Source organism: Eschscholzia californica, unplaced genomic scaffold (assembly GCF_041429995.1).
Source record: "Eschscholzia californica isolate CP2 unplaced genomic scaffold, dmEscCali1.0.p SCAF_3, whole genome shotgun sequence".
NCBI lineage: Eukaryota > Viridiplantae > Streptophyta > Magnoliopsida > Ranunculales > Papaveraceae > Eschscholzia > Eschscholzia californica.
Window position 1 is genome coordinate 53,713,747 of NW_028238420.1, and position 25,293 is coordinate 53,739,039.

The window sequence follows — 25,293 nt, forward strand, 5'->3', positions numbered from 1 at the left end:
TGGGGGAAAAGCTTCTCTAAAGTTGACAATGGAGACTTCTTCTCCTCAACTTAATCTATCATATTGTGATTATGTCATCTTAATTTTTCTTCGTCCCTTGTTCGCAATCTCCTTCGTTCTCTCTTTGATTTTACTGGGTACCTTCTCCTTATCTCTCAAGTTCTTCCCATAGTTAAGTGTTTTTGATTTCTTAGTAGTACAAATTTTTTTTAAATTATGAGATAGAATGATAATTCCTTGATGTTTATGCTTAAAGTATTTTCTGTTTTGGGTAATGAAGGTTGGGTTTTGGCTTGGAAATTGGTTTTGGTTCATGTTCCTTGGGTGCAAGATATTTGCAAAAGTTTGAGGAAGAAGCCTCCCAAGGCTAAGCCTCCCATTGGTATGCTTTCTCGATATTACAGTGCTCGTCTCGCTCGTAATCCGACTTCTAATTGGTAACTACTCAACTAACTTCCCATTATTTCCTTTCTTCATTCATATTGTTTGATGAAATGTTTCAATGAACTTCATATATGAACTAGTTACCTTCATTATTTTTATATGAAACACTTGATTTGTAGAGAAAGGATATTATGTGTGAGAATAGTCCCACATGGGAGAAGGACGATCTAGCAACCAATAATATGATGTTTAGGTCCTCTCGACTTAGTGCCAATTGGTTTTGAGTTGGATGACCACAAACTTAACAGTATGCCAACTAGTGGAATGTTATAGGTATTTGAATAAGTTAAATGATATCTAGATTGCAATATCTTATGATTGATAGAATTCACCCTTCTCCCGTGTGGGACTATTATGTGTGAGAATAGTCTCACGTGGGAGAAGGGCGATCTAGCAACCTAGAAAATGATGTCTAGGTCTTCACCACTCAGTGCCAATTGGTTTTGAGTTGGATGATCATAAACTTAACAGTATGCTAACTAGTCGAATGTTATAGGTATTTGAATTAGATAGTTATATCTAGATTGCAATATCTTATGATTGATAGAAATTAGAATTCGGCGTAGTTAAGATATAAGTTAGAGAGAGAGCTAGGACCTTCGAACTGGTAGAAGGGTAAAACCCCATGACCTTTTAGGCTTTTAATTGCCATTTTAATACTTTATACATATTAAGGTGGAAATATGTAACTTATGCGCTTAGACTAAATTAGCTCGAATTTGTTTGGAGAAGTCCCACAAGTACAAAAAGCACGATAAAAACGAACCACATCACATCCAGTCTACCTCTTAAGAATTAAAAAGGGAAAAATATTCGTATGTTGGGGCGGAAAGGGGTTTGGACATGATCTTTAACAGACATTTCATATAAATATATGATTTATCAGTCAGTTGACATTGAATATCTGGTCAGATTGAAAACCAAAATGTTAGTCTGATTAGTTTGATATGTATTGAGATAATAAATAATAATAATAAATGAATTTTTTGGTTTTTTCAATATATATATATTGACAATCTCATCCTGTCTCGCTGGTCACTCGACTCATGGTTTTATGATGGTGGTGGCACAGCCCAAATACCATATACCTAAGTTGTATAATTAATATGACATAGGTGCATCGTCATGGGTTGTTTGAAATTTTCAGACTTCTAGGTTTTCTTTTTCCATTTAACAAGACTCTTACATGAAACTCTTAAGATAATAATCGTTTCTAAAATATACATATCGATGCATTTAGAGATTAATAGGTGGATAGAAAGGGATACTCAAACAAAATGGGGAACAAACATAAACTTAATTGAAGTAATAGTAAGTTAAAGTCCTCGACTGGTTTCCGTTCCTTGCTGAGAGATATCTTGTTTCTCTGTCTTTGCTTTTTGCAAATTAACTTATCCCAGGCTGTTATTTGCTTCTTGATGCAATTATTCTGTTCGAATCTCTGTTCTATTTGTGGCGGGAAGTGGAGTTACCACATACTCTACCTCCCTTTGTCTACCGCGGGTCAGATTTCTTGTACCCTTTTTGGGTTGGTTCTCGATCTGATACTCCAAATTTGGCGTACTTGAGTCTCCAACCTTAATTACCCAATTTCGTTTTAAAAATCTATAGGCCAAACTTGTTGAGTTGTAAACAGTTTTTTTGGTTAACTAGTTACTATTCTAATTTCTAAGATTAATAGAGATAAAATGGATGAGAGTGGGTTTAACTATTTTATATGCATCATAGTGATTAGTGAGTATTTATTGTCTAGTAAAATTAGACCAAAACTTACAGCATACTCCTATGGTAGGATACCTCGGACCGGTATCCATACCACGTAACAGATGGTTAACTTTATAGGTGACTCTTGCAACCATAACATCCATTTTATGTTGGTTCCCCATACTTGACATTGCACAAGGAGAGGGATCCGAAAAGGGGTCATAACACCAGTAGCCAGGATGAGTTTCTAAATTATTTTGAGTTAATTTGCTTAGGATTTTCAAATTGACCAAAATATTTCCACGCCTACCAATGTATAGACTGAAACCGACGTATAATCCTTGATTTTAACATTAACAATTTATTAAATTTAACTAACAGAGAAAAAACAAGTATTATGTTAGGGAACGGCAAGGATTTACCTGATCCTCCATTCAGGATCCACTATTCCTGAGACGCGGTATTCTTTGCTGGGTGGTTGTGAGTGGATTTTTTTCCGAAAAAGGTTGCGACTAGTAGGCAATCCCAACTAAAAACATTTATTTTTTATCCAACTCTTATGCAGGAACCGTGCATCGTCTCCTTACTTCTCAGGAAAAGTGAATAAACAACAAAATACTTCACGCTTACGAGTAAAAATAAGTAGATTTATAATACCAATTAACCTGAAGCTATGGACTTTTTGCCATTGAAATTTAGGAAATAAATAGATTGTGTGACAGTTTGATTGGAAGTATGAAGAAACAATAGTACATGTAAGATTGGGGAAAGGGTGCGTTTTTTTTTCTATTTTAGTTTTAGATCTTGTCAGCCGATAATAGTCTTTAACATTCACTACATTCTTATGCTTCTTGATATCTCCATGATTCTTGTTGCAGAAACAACTTGTGTAGAGGAGAAAGAGGTGGGCATGGATATATAGAGTTGTTAATATATTGTCGAATGCAGAAGCACGTACGTCAACCTTACAGAATCAATTTCAAACTGTTCCAGAACGTTACCTTTTATGTATGTAATAGAGTTCGAGAGCAGTTGGTGTATGAATTTCTTTAGAAGTTCGGATCCTTTTCTGTTTATAAATATAAATGTACCTCTATATTATCGATCTGTATAAGTACTTCCTAGACTAACCTTCTTTTCCTGTTGATTTTGCGGAAATGATTTTATTGTTATTTTTGTGAAGTGTATAAACTAAACTCAAAAAAATGTTGACACAGTACTGTCATCACTTTGTATTTCTTTCTGAGTTCGAGTGGCTATTGTTTTTTATTTCTTTCTGAGTTCACTCAGTCTACTCAAATCATTGGTAGCGGAGTTCGCAGAATCTATTGGTTTTTAATGGGATGATTTTTTGTAGTTCTTTAGTGTAGGCATCGGGCTAAATTGTATAGGGACATGGACAAAGTATCATTGTTGTAGATTTCTCCTTCTACCAATTGAAAAAGAGATTGTTTTCAAGAGGGGAAATTAAATAAATTAATTGTTATTGGGATAAAAACTAAGAATTAAAATAATACAAGTATATTGAAGTTTTCTTCAATATGTATATTATTCTTCCTTTTTTTGTTGCAAAATATTCTTCTTACTTGTAACTCATTTTTGTCATCTCCATCTTATTTAATGTTTATAATTCTGGGGACATCAACGGTGTTTCATTAATGGAAGATAATGCTTCTTTAATGGAAAATAATTCGTTACCATTTTGCACTTCGATACTATTTCACTATATTAATGAAATATTTTCGTTTTCGACCATGGGTGTCTTTCATTTGATTAATTTTGCCATCTTCAACAATGTTCTTCTCACACTTTCTATGTATAAAGAGTTAATAACGAGAGAAGAAGAAACAAATCTAGTGTTCATGGAAGGTCTAATTGAAAGGACAAAGGACTTATCTTGAAAAGTATCCTCTAGTAGTTAGAACGTAGTATATTTGTGTCCTATAATTTTTGGTCGGTGCGGAACAGTGAGTTTTGTCGAATTTTCCAAGGCAACAAAACTTCATCTTCTTCCTCATCTCCCCCTCCATCTGCGACAACCAACTTTGGTAAGCACCATCTCCCACCACCATCATTTCCCTTTCTTTCTTCCCCTATCTCTGGACAAGGTGGAGGAAGTCCTCTCCGCCGAAACTCTAACTAATAGATTGGGGGAATGCCCCCCCACCCCCTCCCCCCGAAACCAGGTGGAACTAGCTTCGGGTGAAACCCCCCACCCCCAAACTAGTTTGTGCAACTGGTTTTTGAGGAAAATCTTCCCCAAAATAATTTCACACCAGTGGGATTCCCCCCAAACTAGTAGCCAATCTGGTTTAGGGGAAATCCTCTAACCAGATCTGACATTCCGGAGCAATCAAAATGAAGGAAGAAGAGAGAAAGATAGAGCAGAGAGAGGGAGGAAAAGAGACAGAAGAAAGAGATGAGAGAAATAGAGGCAGTTGGTAGTGGAGGTTGGAGGAGAGATAAAGATGTAGAAAACAAAAAGATATTAGAAATAGCTGCCAGTGGGCTAACGACCAAGTAGCTCTATCTCGTGTTAAATACATAAAATTCTTGGCAAGTTCAAGTATATGAAGTGACAAATGCGAGCCCTTAAGACGATCATTTCTTTACAATATTGTCATAAATGAATCCTACCCACTTGACCCGATATCCCTAATTGATGAAGCTGATTTATGGGCAGAAGCATAAAGTAAGGTCAAACAGGGAAAGTTTGCAACACATGAGAAAGCTCATGGAGTCATGGGCAACTCCAGAATGGTTCAGACCGTTGCCATTGAAAAACGTCTGGATTCCGTTACGAACTATCCAAGCTCCATAACTGTCAATAGCCAAATTTCCAATTCATTTCTCTTCTACTCTTCCAACAATATCGTCTGTTCAGATCTGAAAACATCAAAAGATAACATTGTAGCTTCTTCATAAATAATCAAAATGAGTTGTACCTGAACGGCTGACCAATCTGACGATCCACTGATCTCCGCAAGTTGCAGAACTAAGATTAAGCTTTTATTCTTGGAGTATACTTTCTTTTTCACCATCTTGATGTCTAACTGATTCATCTTCTTGAATCTTAGATATAGACCTTTCCATTTGCAATACTGAATCCTCTTCTATAACTTCATCTTTCCTACCCACGTCTTCTTGATTCTCATAGTTTTTATCCACTGATCTTCTATCTTCGGATTGCTTTTCAGTTTCAGCGTGAATTTGTGTTTCAATTTGCGGAGGAAGGGGTGGAGAAGTGACAACCATCCCTTTAGAAAGAGAAACATATTTCAGAACAAGCTGTTTGTAATTATTAAGCAGGTTCTCAACGTCATCGACCGTCAAATCACCGACTTGTGCGTATAGATATGGATATTCATGGAATACTCTACTCATTTGATCCTCCTTCAAAAGCTCAGTTGCTCCTTTCTTCTCCAAGTCAGATATAGACGGCCTTTTTGCTACCGGTAAGTCATTATTTGCAAGACCTGATAAAACTGCTCGAGCAGATTCCATGTTATTTTGAAACTCGGTTTCGTCCATTGAGATGGATTTTGCATCAATGCTCGAGATGAATGACTCCGCAGAAAGCATGTTCGTGAAGAAATAAGCTGCTTCTGAGACTAATCGGGATTGAGACCTGTACCTTTGTATATAAAGTAAGTTTGAGTGTAATTGTGGAGGATTTGCCTGCATAAAGTTCACAAAAGAAGAATTACTACTCGAATTAAGATCCAGCGTATATAATATATAATAAACAATAGATGAGCCTCAACTCATTGCATGTGCTCTAAGCTAGAGCGGATACGATACTATTACCACACATGCCACATTGTTACAAAGATAAGTGGATGAAGTTAATCAAAGAGAAGAGAGAAACTAGTTATTTTTTTTTGTTGAAAACAGGTCTTAAAATTGAGCTTAAACAGGTCTTAAAATTGGTGAAATAAATAATTTTTCGAGTTAAACTTTGGACTACAGAACAATTCGCATAATGTTTCCATGTTGACAACAAGGATGTCTTCCTGCAGAAATTATTAGCTGACAAATAAGCCACAATGAAGTTTTGAGAGTACTCCTAACTTATTGAGAGAAGAAACTAGAGACTAAAGTTGCAGACATGGGGAATACTAAAACAACCCTTATATTGTAGTAACTGAAGCAAATACGTCATTTACTGTACCTCCCTCATTGTCCAAAACATTAATCTAAAAAAACTAAGAGCTTGGGTGAGGATCCATGTTTTACAAAACGTCTATTTCAGATGAGAAGCGGTTCCAAAATTGAAGTGTTGGACCATGTTCCCATCAATTAATGAAACGTTATTATATATGAGATGTGATGAGATTATAGAATTATAATAAAGAATGGTAACTCCCCAACACCCAATCAGTAAAGTAAGTAAATGGTGTTTGTGCTCACCTTTATAGTGACATAAATTAGAACTGGGAGGAACTCATCAGCTCCAGGAGGATTCTCATGAGAAGCAATTGAAGCATTGAGTAGTAAGTTGTTGATGACTTTGCAACAATTAAGGATGCAAACTAGTTTATCCCTTGGTGCCTTGTAGATATTGATCTTCTGAAGCTCTTTTTGTGCAAGCTGCGATAAGGAAATAAGGAAGAAAAAATGTCTTCGTTTATACCGGAAGATTAGCAAAATTAAGAACTCACAGCCGTTATATACACCCTCTTAACATCAAAATGCTCATAAAGATGTGAAAGAACACAACAAAAATCAAAATATATTGTAATGTCTCCTGGCATATCTTTGTAAATGAAGAAGTTATGTTGACTAAGTAAGAAAGTGCAGGAAGTGTTACTGAAACTGAGCAAACAAAGATTCCAAATTTTCAATAAATAAGAAGCACTGAGGAAGTCTGAAGCAAGACTTAGGTTGGAAAGTCTAGACTCTAGCAACCAAGTGCAAAACTCACCAGCCATGATGTTTCATTTTGGAATATAGGCTTGATATCCAAGTATTCTGGACGAACAAATTGTTGAATTAACGCCATCTTCTCAGATAGTTGCTCATCAATTTTCACATCTTCCGGTTGTGACGCGAATACGTGTGGGAATAATTTAGTCATGACATACTTCTCTAGTCCCTGCAATTGGAAGGCATTATAATCATCTTAATATGACAGAAGATAAATCTAAAACACACACACTGGAACACATCTACCTTAAGCTGGATATCAACGTCTAAAGATATATACTAACAAAAACGAACCATACACAGTGTCATAAGATAGTTTAAGAAGTAAGGACATCAAGAAAAAGTAGAAATAAAAGATTCATTTCTTGAACAATATAACATCCACTCTCCAATTGGCTTTTCACATGCGTATCATCTTGCTCACAAATGCCTATTATTTCCACCTTTGTTAACAACGTAAGAGAAGGAAATACAATTGCCTCTTACATAATCGAAATGAGTAATCATATTTCATGTTGTGTTTTATCACATTGTACAGTTAGCTGGACAAAAGAACTCTAAAAGCCACCTCATCAAGAATGAGATTAAGTTTCAAAAAGAATTCTAGAATGACACAAGAACTAGGCAAAATAGCTTACTTCGCCGGCACTGTCGAGCTCTTCCTCAGAACAGCCGGCCCAAAGTGAATGAGCTCTAAAAGCCCCTTCCATATTCGCGAGAAACTCTTGCACTGCTGCGCTATCTCTTTCTGGATCAGAAGCATTATTTGAGAAGGAAACAATGAAGCTGCAATATAAAAATATACCCAGATTCAGAACCTCAAATTTCTCAACTCTACTTAACAGATAATCTGTATAAAGATACATGGGTTAAGAATCATAAGTATCATTAACTCATATATTCCCCTCAATTTTGAGCTACAAAGAAGATGTCTGGATCCCAATTAGGTCTCAATTAAAACACATACAAAAAAAAATATTCAATTTTCAGTAAAAGGATTACAATCTTAAATTTGCATTATGGTATCAATAAAAGTAAAGATCAGAAATTATTAACCCTAGTAACTAGTAAGATCTAATAGATTAGTTTAGAATTGGGAAAAAAGTAGAAATGAAAACCCTACCTTTTAATGGATTTAACAAAATCAGCAGCAGTTGGATGTCGCATCCTCTCGAGAAAATCATGCCAGGTTAGTGGCGCCGTCGAAGAACCAAAGACGTCAGCGTTCTCCATTCAATCACCACCACCACTACCAAATTTAGTAGTTAAGACGAAACCGATAGTATAATCAGATCGAGAAGAAGTGAAAATATAGAATTTATGATAAAAAAAAATGAAAATTATTGAAGTCTGGAAGAAATTGATCAGAGAGTGGAGTGAGAAGAAGATGGATAATCCCACACCGACCAGTCAGTCGTCGCGCACAAAGAAAGCAAGACGATGATTTGGTAAGATTGATGCAAACACGACGTTTCAGTCGTGCACAGAGTGTTTTTGTTTGTTATACAATCTGTATCTGATTCGTCTGAATCTTATTCATCTCAGTCAGATCTTGAGGTGGTTCAGCTAGCAGCATATCTTATGGGAGTTTTGATAATGAACAAAGGTCCAACCATTCTAGGGTTTCTAAAGGCCTAGTAGGCATATTGGATAATCCAATATAAGCCTAGGCCTTTCAGAATGCTGGATGGTTTCTGATTTAGTTTAGAAACTTGGGTTATAATATATTGGTGGTGGTTATAGGAGAGGAAGAAAAAAGAGGATAAAAATGGTTGTAATGGTGGCCGGAGTTGGTGGTGGTGGGCGGAGTTGGCAGATGAAGAAGATGCTTTGTTTCCCTTTAAAATTTTACATCCTCGAAATTTGTTAAAATTCACAACTTTCCTTTAAAATTTAATACCTCAGAGATTTTTTTTTTTTGTTTCCCCAAAGTGCAGCCTTACTGAATAATGTTGAGTTATGCTGAGTCAGATGTTGGTCAGTCATGACCAGTCAAGAAGTAAATCGATTGATATGGGTAGCATGTGCCAGAACTCTAAATATGCTAGAGCAAGACTCAAGCAAAACCAACTAAGAGGTGAACCCAAAAGAAGGTGACCAATAGGTGGACAACCAAAATTCTTATACGGACAAATGATATTGGGTGTACACACAATCCGATTAAGGGACAAACGAAATTTTTACGCGGACAAATAGATATATGGACAATCTTATGTCTAACATTTCCTTAGTCGGTAGAATTTTTTTCTTCTTCTTGGTCATGGTAGATGTAGTTTTTGCAATCCATGATTCATTGAGATTAACTGGAGGAGTTGAATGGAGCTAAGATTTCCATCTTCACCACAAACAATCGAATGGAGCAGATGAGTGATGAAGATTTGTTATTTGATTGTTTTGCTTCTTTTTTCTGGTGATGAACTTCATTTTCAAGTAGTAGAACTGAAGGAGATGTCGAATTTGGTGGAGTAATATGACACAACAGATCCGAAGAAAAGAAAATTTTGAACTTTTCTGCAAATAAGATTAGGTTTTCTGAAGAAGGATGAAGATATATGTGATGATGATGAGAATGCCATTGAAGCAAATGTAACTGCTGCTACAGTTGACGCCATTGAAGTTCTTTCTTTGGCATTCTTCACCCTTTTCATCCTTCTTCTTGCAAAATTATCTATTGTAACAAATCTATTTGTAATTTCAGATATGTTTGTCATTCTTTCCACAAAGAGATCCATTTGTGGGTACAAAATAAACAAATCAGATCCATGAAATCCCAATTTCCCCTTTCACCTAATTTCTCCCGAAAGTTTTATAGTATATTTTTAGAGAGAGAAACGATGAAGGGGATGAAGACAAAGGTATAGATGATGAAGGGGAAAGTTATTTTTACACCCAATGTGATTGTCCACATAAGACTTTTGTTTGTCCATCTATTGGTGACCCAAAAGAACTATGAAACGAGAGGTCGACACCAGTCTCTTAGATACCTTGAACTCTGTCAGAACGTAGAGACCAACATAAGGGTATATCCAACTCTACAACATTAGTCCTGAAACTAAAAGTCTACAGAAGTAAACTCAATATCTCGAGCTCTGCTCTGAGAGAAATGTCAGTATCTCAAGCTAGCTAGGAACACAATTGTCAACTCGAGTTATTTAAGACAGTCTGCGCTCTTAATTAAGACTTCACAGAACCCCACGGTCCCAACCAAGAAACAGACTTCTAAAGCCAAAATTCTGTTCTGAAATTGAAAAAAGTTTAACACAACAAAAATGAATTAACAAAATACTCTCCCCTACCCAACATATCACTAGAGTTTATCTCTTAAGAAATGAAACAGAGTAAAGTAAAGCATGAACATTTAACATTAACCCATTTCCAAATCTTATATGGCCATTTTCAAACCTTCTTATATCATTGGAGGCAAGAAAATGTCAAAAAATCATAAAGAAAAAAAAAGTTAAAAAGATGAAACATTAATACAATAATACATACAGTCAGAATAAATGGAAAGAAAGAACACCACTTTCTTCTCCCTCCAAATTCCTGAATTCCCCTCCCAAGTCAGTCATTCAGTCACATGACTATTTGCAGAGGGAAATCCATGTATAAAATTATTTTGGGAAATGATGTTTTTGTACTGAAACTAGGTTTCTTTTTTAACAAACTAAATTACCTGAACAGATTAAATCATCCAAATTCCCATCTAGTTTCTACTTAGGTCGTATTTACATCTGACCTTCGTGAGCCTCTACGTCTTCGTCGCCTACGGCCCATGGCATGACCCATGTTGACAGCGGGAAATTCATCTTCATCATCATCACCTTCCCCTTCAGAAACAACTCCAAATGAAAGTTCTGGAATTCCAATCCCCTCATCTAACGAGCGGGAATACCCACTGCCCCTACCAAGCCTTCTAAGGCGGGAGTTTAGGCTAGTATCTCTTGGTTCTTGAACTGCGTGTAGAAGGTAAAGAATGTTAAATATGTCTCCACCGTTGAAGTTCATACGCGGAATTTCATCGCCATTAGCTTCCCCTTCTTCATCATCTGTATCCAAACCATGATGGTTCCTACCCTCTATTACGTAATCTCCCATTACCATAGCTCCTGGCATTGATGATCTTATCGTGCTGAGAACATCATCTCTTTCTCTCTCATGCTCAAGCTGTCTCCACTTCTGTTCATGTATCGGATCTACTTCATGCGGTCGTGCACATGGGTGTTCTTGCTTAACGTGCTTTCGAAGTTCCTTATAGGTTCCACTAAATGGGCAATCATCATGAGTGCAGCTTCTTTTCTTAGCATTTAGATATTCACGTGCAGGTTCGACTACTGTCATACCTTTGACTTGCCCTCGGCAGAGGGGGCAAGTGAGCTCCATTACTTCACACTTCTCGGACTCGGTAGACGTATGCCATGGTTCATCGTGTGCTGGTGATTTTATTTTGGTATGGGCTTTCTTGAACTGATCAAGACAGTTCGAATAGCGACAGCTAGTGCCACACATATAGGGACGGCAACCTTTGTCATGAGAAGAACAAAGGAGAAGAACTGCATTGTGAGGGTAATCCATGCAAACTGAACAGGTTGAATCTTCCCAATCTCTCTTCTCCAATGCTAAACTGGGCTTCTTCACACTAGCTTCACTATCTAGCCTGTAAGAAGATGAGAGCGAGTATGGAGCTGAACGAAATTGGTGTAGGGCAAATCTGCGGCGACTCCTCATTCCTGTCGTCATCTTCACACGAAACCTGAAAATTCGTTAAAAGAATAATCTTAGTCAACAAGCTCCAATAAATCTGCCGCGACCCCTCATTCCTGTTTTTTTTTATAACCTACACCCGACAAAATCCAATAAACAACCATGACAGTATGACACTAATACAAATTTCGAAATGCACTCCTCTCCTCCAAAGCTAACTGAAGCATGGTGAAGTTTAGCTATAAGATGATTACAGAGAGATCCTTAACACTGACGGGAAAGAAATGACTTCAAATCCTAAGTTCGCCAGACCATGGAGTCCTTTAAATAGAACCACATACTAATACTACGATGCAATTTTCGCTCAAAAACAACCCAATACCACAAAGGTAGTTAAGCGTCTATATTTTAAGTATTTAAATCACATAGGAATGTAAATCTAGGGAATGATGCATTCTCAACATTTCGATGTACTTTACAAATATACATTTCGGCCTCCATTTCTTCTCAAGGAAGAAATAAGCCAATTTTTTATCATGGACATCTAGGAGTATCAAGTATGTAGGTGGTAACGTCAGAACAATAATTTACATCTTTCATTGTCTTGTAGGAAAAGAAGCTTTGAGCAAATCCAAAGCCACTTCAAGCAACTAGGAAAGTGAGGCAGGATATACTTATGAATTATACTGGTACATGAATTAATTACCTGAAATTGAAAGAGCTTACTTCTGATAATGCTTGAATGCGTCTTCTAAGCAAACTGCAGAGATTCAAACAACGGAAAATAATTAACAACTATAACTAAACCAGCCATGTACAGAATCTAAAAGCATGTGTGGAAGAAAATGAATAACACGATAATACGTAACACCGAGCTATTATAATACATTTCTTTCAAAACCCAGTCCAATCTAAATGTAAATCTATGGACAGCTTCAGACAGTGCTGTTCTCTGCAACATCATGTCAAAAGAAAACTGCATTAACGATAAGGTGGAACCAATGTGGTCGCAGGCTACATCTACCGAAGTCAAATTCATAGAAAATTTCAAAAAGGAGAAGCATAGATACTACATTGAATGATCCAGATTCAGAACAAAATCTAAACTTGGAACTTTCAAACGAAAAAAAAACTAGAACAAGCTGAGCCAGATACATTATCAATCTTGTAATTTGATCTATATATGTGTTAATGGATTTACTTTCTGTCCAATCCTTCACTAAAACATGTTAAATGACCAGATCCAACTACGAAAGAGGAGGTTAAGAAATAAATTCCTAGAAGTTAACGACAAAAGTAAAAAACAATCATCTAACACAATATAATAAACTATAAATGCAAATGTTTAAAATCACCATTGTGGTTACTGAGGCGAAATCCCTCAAATAGTGTCGGCCATAGCCTCAAGGTTAAATTGAATGCAAGAGAAACCAAATAAATATCAAACGAATGGGGAGAAAATTATCAAAAAGAGATGCTAAAAAGCCCCAAGCCTCCAACTGAATTACTGAAGATTAAAAGCCTTGACGCTTAAATGATAGTCTCCCCTCGAAGCAAACCTCAAATAACATTTTAACAATTCATTACAAATAACATAATTGAGCTCCATATGGGTAAATGCAAACAGTATGAGGCATCCAAAATGCAACTTTATGAATCCTTATTAAAATTATAATATTTATTTTTATAAACCTATAAATTAATGAGAAAATTAAACTATGTAACGAAATTCTCAATACTTTTCATACATAAACTAAATCATATCTCAATAACAAGAAAACAAAAACCATTAATTTCAACCCATAAGATCATATATGTTTTAAAAAAGATAAACAACTAAGTTCATTATTAGGCAACATAAAGGTCAATATGAAATCCATTAGGTAATTACACAAGAATTCCTCATGTTGATCATTATAAGCTGAATTTGACTAATTTGTAAAACATAGGCTATTTCATGAGAGAACCGATCACAAAACAATCAAGTGGCCAATCGAATCATGACAAAATCGAGATCGTCAACTAAGAAAATCGAATTCGATTTTCAACCTCAAAAGAACTGAATTTTGGTATTCATTTATAAGTAATGAAAACTAAAGCACACAATTTACTTACCTGAAGCTAGAGTATTTCCAGATCCAAACAAGTCAAAACACAAAGAACCCAACTAATCTAATCAACAATATTCCCAGACCTGAACTTCTCACAGATTTGAAACAACACAAAATCAAAATTAAAAACCTAAAAAAAGATCAAACTAACATGGGAGTTTGAATAACCACTAAGATTGACAGTTGGGGATGATTACCCTTACCCAATATATAAAATATCAAAAACCCACCACCAGATTCCATGGAAATATATTAATGGATAATTACAACACAATTACATCATAGGCACATGGATTTAAGACCTAACCACGTGAGATTAAAGATTAAATATAGTAATAAAGGTGAAGAAATAGAAACTAAGAAAATGAAATTAGTGAAATTCTGCAGGAAATGATGTAAAAAAGTTTGAAACCCTAGATAAGAAATTGACGTACCTAGACGTTCATTTAGGTGATGATGGTGATTGGAGGTTGAAGATAAAAGGATTAATGTAGAGAGAGAGAGAGAGAAAGTGAAGTAGAGAGAGAGAGAGAGAAGGGGGGAATCTATCTGATTATGTTTCGCGAAGGTTGCGTGAATCGTGAGTTGTGGAAAAAAGAAAGTTATAAAACCGTAAAAATGAAAAAGAAGGAAGAGTGAATTTCTTGCCAACGTGGGTCTTAAATTACGGTACTGTCCCTTTTAATATCCGTTTAATATCTGTTAATTCTAAGGATATACGTTTGAGAGATGCCAAAAATACTGGTACCCCAATTATTAGGTTTTTTTAATTTTACCCACCCAACACTAATTGGTAGTTAAGGTTAGCCCCTCGATAATTGACATTTCACTCTACCGCTTATTCATGATTTTAAGCAAAATACGGAAACAATGCATGAAAAGCTCAAAATCTAGACCCCAATAAAAAAAACCCACTTAAAAATAATGATAATGCAAAAAAAAAAAACTCATTTTTTTGAACAGTGTTCAAAATGTTGACGACATATATAACTATGTTTTGTTAGCAAGACAACTATACTTTTTCCATAATTCTACTTTTACCCTCGTATGTTTATAAATTGTTGGCAACATATATAATTGTGTTGTTGTAAAATGTTGACAACATAAGTAATAACGTCCTGACTTGGTATGAAGTGTTGACGACATATATAATTATGTTGTTTTTTTTTTTTTGGAAGACGACTACGATCTACGTAAGTCGTGATATTTGGCATTTGATACATCATAGATGTGATAAAATCGATAACCGCCCACTCAAACACTAACAAATCGGGTCAATAGCCCAACAAGACAATGGCCTGAAGCTTAACAACATATATAATGCATTAGCCATAACACTATTTGTCCGTTAATGGGTTTGTCGAATGCAAAGGATAACATGCATAACATTTTAATTTTTGCAAAAGACAAATAAAAAAAATGCTTAAGTCTAAATGTTTCTGTCGAAAGAAAAATAAAAAATGCGGAAATATTTCTTTCTTCACAAGACAAATCAGAAATGTTTTAGCCAAAATGTTACTGTCAGTTTGTGTGTACCAAATGCAAAAGACAAATGCGAAACAATTTTTGAACAAAAATAAATTTGTTCAGAAATTTATAAAATTGTTGAGAGCAAACTAAGATTTGTTCAGAAATTTTCTAAAATGTTTTTTGACACTGATTTGGACGAAAAATTTCATTTTGAGGGTAAAATTGTATGTTTACAAAATGAGTTTTTTTTTTTTTTTACAATATTATTCAACTTTGAGTCTAATTTCCTATTATCCCTCACATTTTGGGTTTTATGATTATCCTCCCCAAAATATAAGGGTCATGTCTGGTGTGAAGAAATTTGAATCATAAGACAAATAATCTACGAACAATAAGTATTTACGAATATATACTTTTTTTTTTTTTTTTGTTAAGAGTTTACGAATATATACTTGACTTAACCTAAAAATAAAGTAAGGTATTACAATTATTAAAATCACATTACCCGATTGTAATACTTGGTAATCATATTTCTTCTTCCACACGCCAAACATTGTCATATGTTTTTATCGAAAGTAGTAAATTTAAGGGTAAACTCAATAATCAATTATTGAGGGAGGTAAACTCAATTATCAATTAGTAATGAGCGGAGAAATTATTAAAACCCCAATTATTCGTGAATAAGCGCCCATCTGAAGTCTTATTGACCCTATAAGTAATTTTTGGAGTATCTTAACAAAAAAAAAATGTAATTTTAAGAGTGGGAGTGTGAGAAAAAAGGGGGCCAGTAACACTTCAAAACGACACCTTTAAAATTATGTATTATTCATTGAACAACTACTTGTTCAGCTAGTAATATATCTGTAGAACTACTTGATTTCCCCACCAAATGCGTAAGTCTTTGGGGTTCCCACCATCAAAATAAATGATTTTTTTTGGAAGGGTGACTGCGAAGTCATGGACCTAAAGCCCATCAAACTAGAGGCCTAAAATCTATAAAATTAACTTTTAATAATTCAAATGTTTCCGTCCTCCGTTGGGAATCGGACTTGATCGCTGGACTCTAATATTGGGGCAGGGATCCCCTCCTAGCCTCTGGACTTCTCGGTTGGAACCCTTGTATAAAGGGCTGGACTCCCAAAATTTGAATTTGAGAACCCTTCCCCTCAGACTTCAGATTTGCTCTTAGAGTGAAAATTAGCTGAGTTGTTTTAAATAAAGTCGAAAAGTTCCAATTGTAGTTTATCTACTTGAGACAGACAAGCTCAAAATAACGATCACCACCAATTTGTGAGGTACAACTTCGAGCTAGTCGAACTCCACCTTTGGTAGCAATACTTCTAACTTAGGACAGTATAAGAGAGATATAGAGTATTTTGAAATCCCAAGAACGCCTTAAGAACTCTAGACGAGCTCTCAAGAGAGAAACGTAGAACTCTCTGAGAAAAAGAGAGTAAAAAAAATGTGCTGCAAGGGAATGGCCTTGATCCTCCTTATAATGCAAGATTAGTCGCCTCCTTAGGAGGTGAGTTTTCCTTTTGAAATCAGCCGTTTTGAAATCAATCGACTTACTTAAGTCGGTTCGGCCAAGGGTCGGCCACCTTCGTCCGACCTACGTCTAGACCCTTGGCTCGATTTGTCAGGCCACACTTGGGTCTAACCCAAGGTCGATCCTACGAGCCCAAGTCCATCTCAGCCCTTGGACTTCGTCGCTCTCTCTCTCTCTCTTCTCTTTTTCCTTTTATTTGACCATCAAGTTGAAACTCGCTCTCCGAGTCAATACTTTTAATCTGTAACCTGCGGTAGGAATTAGTCACCTTTAACTAGACAAACAATTTGGAGCGATGATCGTAATTGGTTTCTAGTTACACACTGCATCAATGTGAACTTGAAGATCTTCATCGTTCAAGCACTCTTAAATGTTTGATGGATTGTCATCTTAATCAAAGGACATGTCCTTCGATTATGGAGTTCCTAGGTTTTGAGAGCGGTGAAAGATTTTGGGAATGCTAATCGATCAGTTCGACAGATACTGACCCAGGGGTAAGTGTGAGTGAAATTCGCCTGGGTCACAGAAAATTTAGCCAAGTCCACCAAAAATATAAGGGTGGCCAGTAGAAGTGGTGAGCCTATGTAAATTTCGCACCAACCTTTTTTTCCTCTGTAAGATCAGAGGAAACGAATTCAAAATACAGAGACCCACTGATCAACAGTCAACCAGCAGCTGCCCATCCTGGGAACTGGATTCCAAGAACACGTCTCCTCCTGGAAGGGACCTTGTACAAGGCTTGGCAGAATTGCAAGGCCAACTGAAAGAGAAAAGGTACTGCACTTTTTCTCAATGGAGCCTTTCCCACACAACAAAACAAAGATAAAAACCAAGAACTACCAAAGGAATCCTATTTTCCCAAAGTCATTCTGTTTATTTTTCTTCCCTTTAGCTTCAAACTGTTTATGTCAAAAAATGGCAAAACCCTAGAAGGTTATAACTACCTTCTTTTTTTCCTTTAACCTCTCCAATACTCAGAAAACTTATAAGAGCACTCTAAATTCGGAAGCAGAAAATACCAATGTCATCACAATGTCTTCCAAGAGCACCTGCAAGATATGTCCCACTTTTCCACTACTACCCTCATCTTTTAGCTTACTTTTCGACTTTCCATTCTCAAATATCAACAAAAAATTTAATATGAAGGGAATAGAACCCTCTACTGTTATTCTTCCAGGCAATGCGATCAGGAGGTTTGACTGCAAATTATGCTTCAGATTTGGAATCACGAGAGTTGAATCTAGAGGATGCACCTCCGACATGAGAGTTGAGCAGCAACTGTATCTTTAACTGCTGAGCTCCCCCACACAGTTTCAAGGCTGGCCTCAGTTTCATGCACTGCACACTCTACCAAACATCATAACCAATATAAGAATTTTGTACGGAAGACTGACCCGATTAACTAATAATAAAGAAACTAGAGGTGTTAGTTAACAGGTTCTTTATTGGCATTCCAATACTCAAAGAGGTGAATCATAAGAAGGAAATAAGTTCCAAGTTTGATTCATTTCCAAGGTAAAGGACTTGCTACCAGTTATAAAGAAACGGGCTACTTTCCGTTGTGTTTAGTAACAAGTTCAGTATTTCAATGGTCAGAGTAGCGTGCCTTTCATTCATTTCCGTGGAACTAGCTTCTTGGTTTGATGCAGGGAGATTTTTCCTGCGTCATGGTATTCCACTCAGCCCGTGGAAAAGAAGCCATTTCCATGGAACACATTTCTACTAATGAGCACAAACTAAACCCAAGATGGGTATGGATTACTAATTACCTGATAGAAACCATTGATTTCCTCTGGTGTAAGACCTCCACCTTCTTCGTTTTCATCCCAGCCAAGTGAACGGAGAAATTTAGCTTCTTCCTCATCTGGGTACACAGTTGCATCAGGACTCACGTTCTCGTTATCTCCATTGTCAGAAACTCCTTGAGAATCTTCACTGATGTTCTCATTTCTGCCTATGTCCTTGTTAATCTCTGGTAAAATGGCAAGACCATCGGAATCTGCCAAAGGGGAATCACTTCCCTGAGGAGAAGAGGTAGTACCAGCATCCTTGATCAGTTCATTGGCCTTCTCTGGGGAAGTTAAAGGGTTGGAATCAGGTGTTGCAGATGGATTTCCAGAAGCTTTCATCCGCATGCGATTGAAGAAATCATTTCGGCTCTTGACTTGAGAGGGTGTCTTCTCCATGGGAGGTGCAAGGACAGAAGGTAAAGGAGATGCCTTGCGCGGGCCAGACACAAGCTTTGAATTCTTTGGGCTTGTTTGAGGAGCAGACGGAGCAATTGCTGATGTATTATTTGTTACTCTGCTTGCACTTATCAGGCTAGATCCATCCTTACTGGTGGTAGATGGGATCCCGTTCTTCTCTTGTGCTGGTTTAAGGACAAGCAACTTCCCACCATGAGACGCCTTTCCATCAGATCTAGAAAGTCCGCCTTGTACCTGGGGATTGAGTTGATGTGACAATACAAGCTGCTGCTGTCCGATTTTGCTAGCCATAGTCATCTCACCACTTCTGCCTCCTACTTTTGGTTTCTGTTTTTCGGAGTTGAGAACCTGAAATGTAAGAGTTTCTAAAGAGTAAGAGATGTGAACAATTTGAATAACCCAAGAAGCCTTTAGTTTCCCACTAATATATTAGCTGGTCAAGAACTGAACTACAGGAGTCATGTGGATACTCTTTTAGTGTGCTGTATATGTATTTGTGTTAACACCCTTTCAGCCACATCTCAAAGCCAAATTTACTCAAAAAGTTACAATTCGAGGGCCCAAAATTAAACAATCCAACTCATTCTAACACCAAGCCCAATGCTAGTATTCTAACTCTAAGCACATAAAAAGATTCACTAAACTGAGAGAGGCTGCTTCCCAAATTCATGTTTTATGGTGGTCTGTGGTTAAAGCAAAACAAAATCAATGCTAACAAAGGAAAAAAAAACAGCTCAAAACTAATTCTCATAAAGAAAACATTGACCCAAATGGACCACTACAAGATTAATTAATAAGGAAGCAAGAAGATATTTTATCACCTAAAGTTCTGGATGTGAAAGAAGTGAATCGATCTATTTTTCAACTGTTCTTCTGTGCAAATTAGTAAGGAGTTGCATTAATATGTAGTATATCATCTAGATAGATATTAACAAACCAGCCAATAAAATTCAAACCCGAAAGAAAAAATCAGCTGATTCAATCCGAAGAATTGAACTCAATTACACCCCAGAGAGAACCAAAATAGATGTTCAAGCTTCAAACACTTTTATGTGGCTTGAACAGCCACACACACCAACACAAAATCCGAGTGCTTTTAGTGCAAGATTTTGTTAAAATATGATAACCATTCCATTAAAGCTAATAAAGTTTCAACTCTTCTCTCGTGACAAACTCGGCATGTTAAGAACTCCGAACCGTAACTATAATTACATAAGGATTGAGGAATGGAAACACAAGCAATTAAGTTTATATACCAATTATCTATAAGTTACTCACTTAGAACAGCAAGAAACAAAGAGAATGCATGAACGAATGAGAGAAAGGAATGCAACAGAGATTGTAACTTGTACTCAAATATCAGATAATCCTGGATCAAATCGATCGAAAGAACTTCTAACAAGAAATATCCATCATTAATTCAGAACCAACTCTAAATGTTCCTGAATAATCTGAAGAGTAAATGAAGATGCAAATGACTTACAAAAGGCAAGGTAAGCTTTAAGCTGGGCGCTTACTCATGATTCGTGAGATAACACAAGCGTATGTATCTTGGGCAAAAAGTGAGTTTTATACGTATATGTGAAGGCTTCCTTTCGACATCATTTAATCTAAGACTGTCATTATCGCAATTTACCACTGAGAATCCAGATTTTATGAACAATAAATGCATGTATGTTATATAACAACCAGAAGTATTTTGTATATAAATGTGGTAACATTTCTTTCCAAATCAAATTTACGCCTTTAATTGAGGCGTGCAACTCGCCTGTTAAGAGCAAACAGCCTCAATGCAGAAACTCTTTTATTTTTTTACATTAACATTAACTAGAGTCGTGGAATCATTGCTTCCTAAAAGGTCTGAGTTGAATGGAAGGGATTATGTACAATTTAATTATCAAACCAAATCCTCTATATATTTTCTACCAACTGTGATGCACACTTACCAGATATCAAGAAAGTCATTCAAACATGACGCTACAAATAAGTTTAATAGAAGTGTAGTGTAAATACTCAAATGTACAACTCCTAACTCCTAAAGAATTATAAAGTGAAGGAAACAGCTCTTACCAAAGCCTTAGGCATAGAAGGTTTCATAGGTACTAGCTGCCTAGATCGATTGAGTGCCAGTTCCTCAAGTCTCAGCGCCTCAACAGACAACTGCAAGAACAATGACAAATAAGAAAGATAACTTCAAACTGAAATTAAATATGACAAAGTCAAACACACTCAAATACCTGGGGAGCAGTACTTCCTCGTGAAGGGGATTGCGCCAATGTTTCAGCCATATTAAGACCAGTGGTTATGCTTGAAGTAGCCGAGGTTGAAGTGATAGGTGAAGTTTGTCGAGAGGAAGAGTGAATATTGTTACTGCCAACAATTGTGCTAGGTGGGTTAACCAAAACAGAAGTCCAACCATCACAAAGCATAGAAGAAGTACCCATTGTGCTTTGAACTGCGCTGACCAAACCAGGGGAAGGGACCCTCCCTATATCCGAGCCTCCTCTTTCTTCAACTCCAAGCGAAGGGAAATCTCTTTCAAAAGTGGCCTTGTGAATGTTGTTAAGGACCTTTCCACCAACACTAACACCATTACTGGTGCTTTTGTTACTGCTAGGGAAAGCTACCGTTTTCTTTGGCCAGACATCTCCTCGATTACCTGATACCATTGACTGAGAACGTCTTAACAATGGGTCCTCAATCCTACTCGAAAGGGCATTGGAGGATATGCCTAAAGAATCAGAATAGTTACGATCCCTGCAGTCAGTTAATAGAGACCTCTCTTTCTCATTAAAACCAATGAGGTCTTTACCCAAGTCCTTCTCACGGTGGCTCCTACTAAAACTACTATAGACCCATGAGTTGGAAGGAGAATCTTTGCCATACCCCATTGAACCATTACTACTGGAACTCCTTCTGAAATACGAAGAGGATGTCCGATCTGAATATCCAGAAGAACGAGGACTATCATAATCGCCACCGGTGCTAGCAGATGATCTAGTCCTTGTGGTTGGTGTGGGAGCATGATCGTCTATAATCACATAATAAATACATAACGGAGGAATCTAATTTCAGATTTAAAGCGCAAGAAGCAGAAAATATAGAAATTTATTAATATGGAAGGATATGAAGTTAAAAATAAGCTTAAATTAGTATTTACCTAAATGCGACAAAGACTGCGCGGAGTGCTGATTGGAGGTGCCGCCGCCAGATACATTTCCAGTACCCTTTAACCATTCTGGAACTAGTGTAGGTTCACTTTTTTCCATATCGAGTGTTGAACATGATCAGATAGGAAAAGAATATCGCTCTGGGGTTTCACTTCAATTTTCTCAATAAATTGAAGTGTCTGTTTATAGAATTAATCCAGTTCAACTCCAGATTCTTCTATTGCTCAAGTGAAATCAACTAAAAGTAATCTACCACTTGTCCCAATCAGTTTTAAGAGAATATGCAAACCCTAACTAGTATTTATTAAGGCTCCTAAACCTCCATCTTTCTTCAATTGTTGGATTAGCAGTAGGCAAGAAAGAACGTTCACAAGACCCTCATTTGTTCAAGTAAATCCAATTGATATCCAGAATAACCTACTTCTCAATCCCTGGGGAACATTGACGGTTAACTTCTCAGACAGAAGTTAAACCCAACCAAAATAGCCTAGAATCAGAAAAACCCTTGAACAATTAATCTAATCAAATCAATATAAGATTAAAATCTAAGAAAAAGGGGAAATTACAAACCTAGCAAAAGAACTTTTTTTAACTAACTAGGGTTTGAACAACAAAAGCAAACAGATTAATAATCGAAACGCTAAATAAAGAAAAGAAAACAACCCTACCTCTTGAACGCAAAAAAGATAGTTTCTTGGGACAGCGACGATACCGAGAGGATCCAAATAGAGAAAACCCTAACCGTCCGATTAATCGTCGTACACTTTCAAACTCTATTTTCTTTCTTTGCAAATAATAATCGAAGGCTTGAAAGAAAAAGATCAGATAGAGAAAGAGAACTGTCAGAGTGATTGATGAAGTCGTCAGAGAAGGAAGATCAGATAGGGAGAGAAAGACGATTTGATAGAGAGAGAAAGAGAGAGTTTTGTGTGGGTGCGAAGTCTTCGGTGCCGCCGAGAAGGAGAAGGTGAAGAAGGTTAAGAAGAGAGAAATGAATGAGAAGGGTTTTATTATCTATCCTCCTCCTTTGAGTTGAGAGAGGTGGGGAGTTTGTTTTGTGTTGGTTTGGGACCGTTTGGGTTGCTGAAACAAAACGTATGAAGAAGAGTCTTTTCTTTCTCTCTTACTTGAAAATTAAATCCCCATTTAATATAAAAAATACTAATAATTTAATGTCTAGGATCTCTAGGATATTAGGGCTTACACCCAATCTTATGTTGGTTTTGGCTACTAGGTACATGTGCAATTTTTTTTTTTTTTTTTTTTTTTGAGCAAAACCTTACTTTCATTCAGTAGTGATAACAATTATAAATTTACTTGGTAGATAATTGTTATTTCTCTCCTATGAAAACTTCATTAGAGTTGCATAAGATAAATTCATAGGACTTTCGAATGCAAAGTGTCTCACAAAGGGAAAGAAATTGACACGACAATGAGTCAAAGAAAAGACCCTAAAGGCCGACAAAAGGAGATCCTGAAGATCTGAGAATTAAAGACCCTAAAGGTCTGACAAAATAGAATTCATAAAACAAATAGAATTGAAGATACGTCTACTTCAGATTTTCTTATTATAAATCTAAAAGATAATACAAACTAAAAAGGAGGAAAATTCGGAGGGGGAATCCCTCCTCCGAAAAACAACAAGATCTAGTTTTCTCTCTCTGGTGAAAAAACAGTTATTCTCTCTCTATACTCCTCTCAAAATATAAATATTTTATGTGCAAAATCCCATTTAATACGATACTCAATCTCAAAAACTCCGAGTGTCCCGTAAGACTTTTAGAATTTTACTTTGGTGATGTCAGAAATTGACTCTCAGGTTATTTTCGTAGTAATCAATTTTATCGGTCTTACTAATGAATCTTCCTTCTCGTCATGGTTGAACTCATGTAAAATGAAGGACTTACAAAAATAGGAGAAAACACTCTCGCGCTGGAGTTAGTAGGAAATTTTTGCAGTTAAAGGAAATAACTGAAAGAGTCTGAGTGGAGAATGTGACCATTGATCTCTTTTAGGGCAAACTTGATATGCTTATATAGATATTGGATGACCATGGCAGAGCACGACTGAGATGATGCAATGGTTAGTCACTAATTCTGATGACAACATATGGGCATGGCCATTTGGAGGGAGATATTTGATGATTGTGTAGCTTCTGGCAATGATAGATTCTCTAACACATAACGGTTTGTGTATGAAAAACGGATATTTGGCCGTATCTGGCCTTCTGCACCATTGATATGCTCTTCAGACAAATTTTGACTTCAAACTACTGAGCTTCCTCTTCTTGAACCCTCTGTTTTAAGTTTCTGGTCGTAGTTAGGTTTGTTGTTTATGTCGTAGCCTTGTGATCTGAGTGGAATCTCCGGCACCTAACGTCTAACACTAACTACTCTAGGATCGCATGCACAAACATGTAATGAACCATTCAAAGCAGAAATCATACCTTATTTCGCTTTGCTTGAATTAAATCGAATTGCTCATTTTTCGAAGATCGTGAACTCTAAGTGTAGTTCATCTACTTTAGACATACGAGCAATTGACTTAATCACTAATCTTTAGGTTAGCTAGAACTGAACCGAGACCATCTTGATTCCTCTTTAATGGTGAAGATATGCTTTTGATGACTAGATAGCTTTATGGGAATAATTGTTTATTTTTCATCTTCTTCCAGAGCTAGAGAGTTAGTTTTAAACTTTTTCGCACTTCTTCTGATTTAATTTTGTCCTTTTATAAAGACTTCAAAAGCCTGAAATTTATAACATTAGGTTTATTTAAAAGACTAGAACTTATATAAAATTGTAGATAAGATGTTATTTAGAATTCTATTATGTTCGGGATTCCCATATGAGGATACGACTATACCTCATCTAAAGGAAAATTTAATGGCCAGTAGGGAAAGTCCCACCAAAGCCTTAGGAATCCCATGGAATGGGATCCCAGCCCGACCGACCTTTAGTGGGCGTGGGAGCTTGCCACAGCCATATAAGCCATTATGGCCAATACCTTTC

The 25,293-nt window shown here is 36.5% G+C and overlaps 3 protein-coding genes across 10 annotated transcripts; all 3 read right to left on the bottom strand.

The window, feature by feature from the left end:
• Positions 1-4,619: 4,619 nt before the first annotated feature.
• LOC147551866 (vacuolar protein sorting-associated protein 9A-like) lies at positions 4,620-8,985 on the bottom strand. Of its 2 annotated transcripts, XR_015237641.1 has the most exons (6): positions 8,198-8,751; positions 7,713-7,860; positions 7,073-7,243; positions 6,559-6,738; positions 5,094-5,826; positions 4,620-4,969 (listed from the first exon to the last, which is right to left on the bottom strand). XR_015237641.1 is itself a non-coding variant. In XM_086669277.1 (5 exons), the coding sequence occupies exons 1-5, from the start codon at positions 8,305-8,307 to the stop codon at positions 5,158-5,160; spliced, it is 1,278 nt and encodes a 425-aa protein (XP_086525403.1). In that variant the 5' UTR covers positions 8,308-8,985; the 3' UTR covers positions 4,620-5,157. The 2 variants fall into 2 exon arrangements, 1 of the variants encoding a protein (XP_086525403.1); XM_086669277.1 differs by having other exon boundaries at positions 4,620-5,826; positions 8,198-8,985.
• A 1,428-nt stretch (positions 8,986-10,413) lies between these two features.
• LOC147551867 (uncharacterized) lies at positions 10,414-14,521 on the bottom strand. 4 transcript variants are annotated; one of them, XM_086670035.1, is made up of 3 exons: positions 14,321-14,521; positions 12,482-12,535; positions 10,414-11,824 (listed from the first exon to the last, which is right to left on the bottom strand). In XM_086670035.1, the coding sequence occupies exon 3, from the start codon at positions 11,809-11,811 to the stop codon at positions 10,789-10,791; it is 1,023 nt and encodes a 340-aa protein (XP_086526161.1). In that variant the 5' UTR covers positions 11,812-11,824; positions 12,482-12,535; positions 14,321-14,521; the 3' UTR covers positions 10,414-10,788. The 4 variants fall into 4 exon arrangements, with proteins under 4 accessions (XP_086526161.1, XP_086526162.1, XP_086526163.1 ...); XM_086670036.1 differs by having other exon boundaries at positions 13,891-14,326; XM_086670037.1 differs by lacking the exon at positions 14,321-14,521 and adding an exon at positions 14,090-14,188.
• A 3,237-nt stretch (positions 14,522-17,758) lies between these two features.
• Positions 17,759-23,822, bottom strand: LOC147551868 (uncharacterized). Of its 4 annotated transcripts, none has more exons than XM_086664984.1 (6): positions 22,951-23,822; positions 22,273-22,734; positions 21,350-22,143; positions 21,183-21,272; positions 18,675-19,460; positions 17,759-18,252 (listed from the first exon to the last, which is right to left on the bottom strand). In XM_086664984.1, exons 2-6 carry the CDS (start codon positions 22,379-22,381, stop codon positions 18,112-18,114), a joined length of 1,920 nt encoding a protein of 639 aa, XP_086521110.1. In that variant the 5' UTR covers positions 22,382-22,734; positions 22,951-23,822; the 3' UTR covers positions 17,759-18,111. The 4 variants fall into 4 exon arrangements, with proteins under 4 accessions (XP_086521110.1, XP_086521111.1, XP_086521112.1 ...); XM_086664985.1 differs by having other exon boundaries at positions 22,273-22,769; positions 22,951-23,563; XM_086664986.1 differs by having other exon boundaries at positions 17,759-18,243; positions 22,951-23,458.
• Between the last annotated feature and the right edge of the window lie 1,471 nt (positions 23,823-25,293).

Excerpts from the sequence above, each read along its gene's own strand:
- LOC147551866 (XM_086669277.1), bottom strand. The coding sequence starts at position 8,307 with ATGGAGAACGCTGACGTCTTTGGTTCTTCGACGGCGCCACTAACCTGG. Across the intron at positions 7,861-8,197 it reads TTTGTTAAATCCATTAAAAG|CTTCATTGTTTCCTTCTCAA; the intron begins GTAGGGTTTTCA and ends TTTATATTGCAG. Across the intron at positions 5,827-6,558 it reads TAATTTATGTCACTATAAAG|GCAAATCCTCCACAATTACA; the intron begins GTGAGCACAAAC and ends AACTTTATGCAG.
- LOC147551867 (XM_086670035.1), bottom strand. The coding sequence starts at position 11,811 with ATGACGACAGGAATGAGGAGTCGCCGCAGATTTGCCCTACACCAATTT.
- LOC147551868 (XM_086664984.1), bottom strand. The coding sequence starts at position 22,381 with ATGGAAAAAAGTGAACCTACACTAGTTCCAGAATGGTTAAAGGGTACT. Across the intron at positions 21,273-21,349 it reads GAGGAAGTACTGCTCCCCAG|TTGTCTGTTGAGGCGCTGAG; the intron begins GTATTTGAGTGT and ends TTGTTCTTGCAG. Across the intron at positions 18,253-18,674 it reads AAATCAATGGTTTCTATCAG|AGTGTGCAGTGCATGAAACT; the intron begins GTAATTAGTAAT and ends GATGTTTGGTAG.